The sequence below is a fragment of the Protomyctophum bolini genome (genome assembly GCF_963924005.1).
Source record: "Protomyctophum bolini genome assembly, chromosome: 17".
Lineage (NCBI taxonomy): Eukaryota > Metazoa > Chordata > Actinopteri > Myctophiformes > Myctophidae > Protomyctophum > Protomyctophum bolini.
Window position 1 is genome coordinate 37,010,975 of NC_137878.1, and position 6,862 is coordinate 37,017,836.

The window sequence follows — 6,862 nt, forward strand, 5'->3', positions numbered from 1 at the left end:
GCACGCACGCACGCAAACACGCTTTGCACTGCATAGAGATTTCACTTCCACCTTCCTTTGTCTCAGTTCTGTGAAAAGGGTTTTAATACAATAACTTAATGTTGTTTTGTCAGAAAGTGACGTTACAAGTTCCCCCATTGTAAGTAACCATCACTGCACCGAACCATTGTTGAGGGAAACCCCAGTATAAACTGTACACAGAACATTCTATCCCAATATGAGTTAAGTATGGATTAGATGGTGTAAAACAACTCTGGCTCCTTAATTCCCTTCCTTCACACCACTTCCTGGCCAAGCCTCTCGTCCTCTCCATCAAACCGTGCTAGGTCTGTCCAACTCCCTGTCTTCCACCAGATGTTTCTCCCTCCTCCTCCTCCCCCCCCCCCCCCTCTCTCTCTCTCTCTCTCTTCTAACACCTCTTCCTCTGCCACACGTACAGTAACTTAGTTGGAAGTTTTCTCCTTCCAGAGTCCTGCTGTTATAACAGGACTGTGATCAAGGTCACAGAACACCTTATGATTCAGACTGTCTCTCTGTGTGGTTTTTCTTCTTAAACCACTTGAGCCCTCACTTTACACTTTCGATCGGTGAACTAATATTCTCCAGCGCCGCGCGGGCCCACCCCTCTAGACCCCGAAGGCCTGCTAGGGGCAATGTTCAAGGCAGACTGAAGGCTGGCTTGGCTACGCACGGCTACTTTAACGTAGCAAGGCATGGCGAGGATTCCAGCCTGCTATACACCAGCCTCGGAAACCCAGACATTTTTTTTTCCAGGGAGGAAAAAAAAAAAGTCTGGGTCTGAGTCCACTTCAATTTGGCATAGAGTAGCGCAAACGTTGATCACTCTCTGCTGATTCCTGATCGTCTGCACCTTTGTTAAATTGACGCACACATGTACACACACACACACACACTCCTCTCTCTCTCTCTCTCTGTCGCTCTAGTCTAATTAATCAGTCTCATGTCACGCAGCTGTGTCTAGATTCTCCCGGCGGATCCCGCCGGGAGCTGCCTATGCCATAGAAAGCATAGGTGGAACCCAGGCTAGCTATACACTAACCCTGAACACAACAACTCAATACAGGTGGAGTCCTTAGTGTCACGTTGCGATGTGTTGTGATCTTGTCGTCTATGTTCTGCGCAGGCTGGCGTTTAAGTGGTTATTGGTTAAGTCCTGCTCCTGCACATGTTTTTCTTTTATTTTCTTCCTCATATAGTCAATACAGTAGGTGCAGAACTTAACCCATTCTGACCTGAGATCAGATTCATACGAGGTTTCCACTGGACACACACTGGTCTGATGAACCCATTCTGACCTGAGATCAGATTCTAAAAATGTCAGTCGTTCTTCGAATTTTTCAAAAATAGCAGACCTACAAGCTCGTATCGCGCCACTCGGTGGCGCGATATGAGCTTGTAGATCTGCTATTTTTCAATAGGTAAAGCATAACATGATGCCAACACCAAAATGGGTGCCCGGTCAGAATGGGTTAACAACCAGAGTGCTGTTTTCATAACCCTTCCGCCGGAGGCGGAGAGCTGCCATTCATGTTGTACAATGTAGGCATTTAGCCGAACACTCTTATCCAGAGCAACGTACGATAATAAGCAGGCTATACTGTAATCACATTACTGTATATCAAATGCAGAGAGACAGCGTAGTGCCACAGTAGACTAGGTTCACAGGGAAACCAATGACCTAGCATCGGTCTAAGACGCAATATACTATATACACACAATATCTGTATATTGAAACAAAAGGGTGTGCATCCGTCTAGTAAATAGCATGCTATCAAAATTACATTTCTAACATTGTGGTCATGGAAAAAGTCCAGTGACAAAAACACGAGAGAAATGACCACGGTACTGTATGTCTGCCTGGTCGTCATCATATACAGTATCTAGGTCAAGTGCTAATAGGGCTTGAGGTTGAGATCTTTCATATACTTCCTCAAATGATACGCTGGCTGGTGTGTTGTCGCCAATCTTGCGAACCTATCGTGCAAATGAAACGGCTGCGTAAAGGGCATATGGGTCACACGTTGTGCGACTGAAACCCGTTCACTTCCATTCTCTGTGAGGGAAGTGGTGCTGTTATGGTGATATGATTGTATTGACGTGCAGTACTGCACATGTGTTGAATCACTCTCATCTGCGTTACAAGCACATGCTGGTACACTTGACATGCCATCAACTACTTCACTTGTATCACACACAGACACACACACACAGCCTGTGCACGATGACGCTAGCTAGATCATCTGTTGTGTTCCTGCCCATTCTGTTATTTTCCCCATAATGTCTCGTATTATTCTGGTCACGACATGATGTCCAGAACTAGCATTTCATGTAGACATATACTGTACAGTAGCACTATAGTATAATGCATAGTTCATTATATAGAATATTCCACTGTTTGGTTCTTAGCATACGTATGATTCATGATGACAATTATTTATGTATTTGATGTCTTTTATTCCTGCTTGCTGTAAATCGCTCTGGATTAAGAGCGTCTGCAAAATGCCTAAATTGTAAATAATAGTAAAAGTAGCAGATTTACAATTTCGAAGCGTGACGCATTGCTCCGTGTTTTGAGCTTGAGGATCTGCTACTTTTGATGCTTTTCTGGGACGATGTAGTTCCAAGTAGCGTGTTCATTTAAGAAGAAGAAATCACACCTGTGTGAAGTGAGGGGCGCTATAATCATCGTACATCATCATCAAGAATAGTGGTCCCTTTTTTGGCCAAGGGTTCCCACCGACATACATGTGCCGATTTGCTCAGAAACATATGAAGTAAATTCTCCGTTCATCGACAACGGCAAAATAATGTTTGTTCAGAGAACACAAACATTAAAGTAAATATGGAGATAATATTGTTCTGCCCGATTGTTCTGCCCGTGTGTGTGTGTGTGTGTGTGTGTGTGCGTGCATGCATGCACGTTGTGTGTGTTGTCTTGTTCTGTGTGCCCAAGACTCAACCGAACAATCACTCACCATCCTTAGTTAGGGGGATCGTCTCTTTACGGAGAGCCAACTAAATTCACACCAGGCGGAGATTCCGGCTCTGAAGCATGGTGGCGCCTTGTTGAACCGTGATCTCAATTGGAATGTTTAGCAGCATGTCTCGGCCAGACCTCTCCTCTCCTCTCCTCTCCTCTCCTCTCCTCTCCTCTCCTCTCCTCTCCTCTCCCATCACCTGAGTTGAAAGCACTCTGCTTTGAACAGCTGTGGTGGGCGAGACGCCAGCCAGGCCTGATGCATTTGAATATTCATGTGTTCCGAAATTCCTCAGTGAGGTGCGTTCCAGGCCAGCCCTTCACTTTGGGCTTTCTTTCCCCTGTTTTTGTTTTTTCTCTCTAGGAAAACCATGTTAAACAAAAATATTAATTATAATAGCAGAATATTTCTCACTTACTTCAAATTGTGTCTGGAGTGAGCTTACAGTTAGTACAGTGGCTATTTTCACAAATTGGGTTTTTGACAACTTCTGAGCTAAACATTTTTGGGAACCACTTCCCTATGACTCCCTATAGACTCCACTCCCCCTAGCCCACCAAAACACATTTTAGTCGACTAAATCAACTGTAGATTTAGTCGACTAAAATCGCATGACATTGGGTCTACGTTTAATTCCAAAGACTAAACTTGCTGCTATTTTTGAAAAAGAACGACTGACATTTTTAGAATCTGATCTCAGGTCAGAATGGGTTGATCAGACCAGTGTGTGTCCAGTGGAAACCTCGTATGAATCTGATCTCAGGTCAGAATGGGGTTAATAATATTATTATCCTTACAGGCGTCCAAAGCGGAGCACGCGTCGCTGCTGCTCTGGAGCGCCACCTCCTGGCGCCAGCTGCAGTCGCTGCCCTGCCACACCCTCACCGTCACCCAGATGGCCTTCTCCCCCGACGCACGCCTCCTGCTGGCCGTGTCCCGCGACCGCACCTGGTCCCTGTGGGCGCGACGCGGCCCGCCACCCACCACCGCCACCACACCTGACAGCACAGGTGAAATATGATGATACACAATACACTACATCATATTAACACATTCTGACCTGAGATCAGATTCTAAAAATGTTCTTCTACATCAGTTTTCTGAAAAAGCTATGTTTCTATGTCAAGTCGTTCTTCGATTTAAACAAAAATAGCAGACCTACAAGCTCATAGCGCGCCACTCGGTGGCACGCTATGAGCTTGTAGGTCTGCTATTTTTCAATAGCTAAAGCATAACATAATGCTAACACCAAAAGGGGTTCCCGCCCCAAAATGAGTTAACCCATTTAGACCTGATGACGATTCTGCAAAATGTCCTGACAGTTTTCTGAAAAATATTATGTAATTGGCCGTCGACCCCCATCTGAAAATATGTTGTTCCAGGGACCCCCCGAGAAGCACAGCTTTGAGTTAAAAACGTTCGTTCTGAAATAATAATATATTCATGCATATATTGATGCAGTTAGTGTCCAAGTGTCCTTGAGCAAGACTCCTGAACCGCTAATTGCTCCCGATGTGCAGTTTGGTGCCTTGCATGGTTTCCCCCGCCATCGGTGTGTGTGTGTGTGTGTGAATGGGTGGATGTGTAATGCACAATCTACGTCAAGCACCTTGGATAAAGAAAGGCGCGTTATAAATGCACCGTTTTACCATTTAATTTATTTTTCGGCTTTAGTCTCATATACGTTTCAAAATGGCATTCTTGAAATCGCTGTCCTAACATATTGATGTCCTCACAAGTATACTAACAAACCTGTGCGTGCGTGCGTGTCCTGGCGGGCGGTGTGCTATACTTTGGATGCAGCGTAGCCCTGGTTCTGGTTCTCATTCAGTGCGCTGGGCGGAGGTGTCAGAGGGCTAGCGGTTAGCGAGTTAGCGACATAATTTCCTCTGGCACACAACCTTTCCAAGGCCAGAAGGCTCTGCAGCGCGGCAGGGCAATGCACTCAGACTGAGAGCAGTCTGCAGCCAGAAATGTATCGTTGCCGTCTGGAGGAGAAACCTCTTATCTCCATATTCTAACTCTACGTCGCTGTCCATGGTTCTTATCAGAACTGCGATGTTCTGTCCTCATTTCTGACTTAAAGGACAACTTTAGTTTTTTTCAACCAAGGTTCATGTTTTAGGTTGTTATTAGAGAAAGTAAAGATGAATGTTAATTTTCTTTCATTTGTTGCTTTCTTTCGTTTTAGGGATTTTAGCTGTTTTTGACAGGGGGGCATTCGAGCATGGGCCTAAATATGTATTTTTTTACAACATTTTATGGTGATTTACTATAGTCCTAATAAACCCCAGGAAATTACATCTGGCCACAGAAGATCACAGGATCTACTGAATGTGATCTACCTACTGGGGGAAGGCTTATAATACTTTGTGTATAGGGCTCAATATGTCAGTTTGTCACATTCAATAAATCCTGTTATCTTTTGTGGTCAGATGTCATTTCTTGGGGTTTATTAGGACTATGGTAAATAATAAAATAATAAATCGCCATAATATTTTGTAAAGAAATACATATTTAGCCCCATGCTCGAATGCCCCCGCCCCCCCTGTCAAAAACTGCTAAAATACCCAAAACAAAAGAAAGCAGCAAATGAAAGAAAATTAACACTCACCTTTTAGTTTCTCTAATAACAACCTAAAACATGAACCTTGGTTGAAAAAAACTAAAGTTGTCCTTTAACTGGAAGTGTTTTGTTAACCCATTCTGACCTGAGATCAGATTCATACGAGGTTTCCACTGGACACACACTGGTCTGATGAACCCATTCTGACCTGAGATCAGATTCTGAAAATGTCAGTCGATCTTTGATTTTTCAATAGCTAAAGCATAACATGATGCTAACACCAACATGGGTTCCCGTTCAGAATGGGTTAACAGCCCGTAACGTGATCATAGTACAGTATGTTTGATCATAGTACAGTATGTTTGATCATAGTACAGCATCGCACAGAAGCATGACAATTGGCAAATATGTAAGCTAAAAAAAACGCGGCGCGATTCAATATGGATCTGCTTCTTTCTTGCTTTTGAATTTTTAATCCTGAAAAGTATAAGCATTTTGGGACATACGAGGTTTCCACCCGACAGAGACAGTATTTACTACTTAATACTGTACTTGACTCTTATGATGAAAGTGAAAGTAACGATCGGCAGATCAGTACTGGCCGATAAGTTAACTACGTTGGATTTTGGTGAATTTTGGTGCTTTCTAAATATAAGACACCTTTTATACAGCTGGCAGTGATCATTTGACTGAGCGTAACTGTGGCGGTCAATGCGTTAAGAATCTGCACATTGCAGATTTACACGATGAATAATTAATCAAATCAGTGATCAAATAGTTCTATATTTTTACGTTGTGAGCTTGAGAAATCTGCTATTCCCCATGAAATAGGGCTTATATGCCTGGTCTTCCACTGAACTGTGCTTGTTAAATTCAAGTGCGATGTCAAGTGCGCGAAATTGAGTACCCGAGTTATAGGATTTAGAAGACATTTTTAGAATCGGCCTCGGGTCTTACTGGGTCAAAATGTTGCACCCCTAATGTGACTTAATCAAGGGGCGCGGGGTGGAACTGATGGCCCACATTTGATCCAGCAGGCAGGCCTGATGGGCCTGATGGGCCTGCCTCTGGAAGAGTCTCCCACTGGCTGCCCAGATAGCTCTGATTTGCCCCTGTACTGATTGAAGTGTGTGTGTGTGCGTGTGTGTTTGTGTGTGTGTGTGTGTGTGTGTGTGTGCGTGCGTGTGTGCATACGTGCGTGTGTGTGTGTGCGTGCGGACATGAGGCCGGGGCTCTCCCGTCCGTTCTGGTTGGCTGCTGAATCACTCAGACTGATGGCGGAGGACACGCTCGCCGC

General features: G+C 44.3%; 1 protein-coding gene across 1 annotated transcript in view; it reads left to right on the plus strand.

Annotated features, from left to right (window-relative positions):
* Nucleotides 1-4,020, plus strand: part of elp2 (elongator acetyltransferase complex subunit 2) — a gene marked incomplete at both ends in the record, with an annotated part of 103,861 nt that extends 99,841 nt beyond the window's left edge. Inside the window, one exon of the mRNA XM_080787244.1 lies at nt 3,799-4,020. Coding sequence (XP_080643370.1) covers nt 3,799-4,020 — 222 coding nt within the window. The remainder of the gene's footprint in view (nt 1-3,798) is intronic.
* Nucleotides 4,021-6,862: the final 2,842 nt, after the last annotated feature.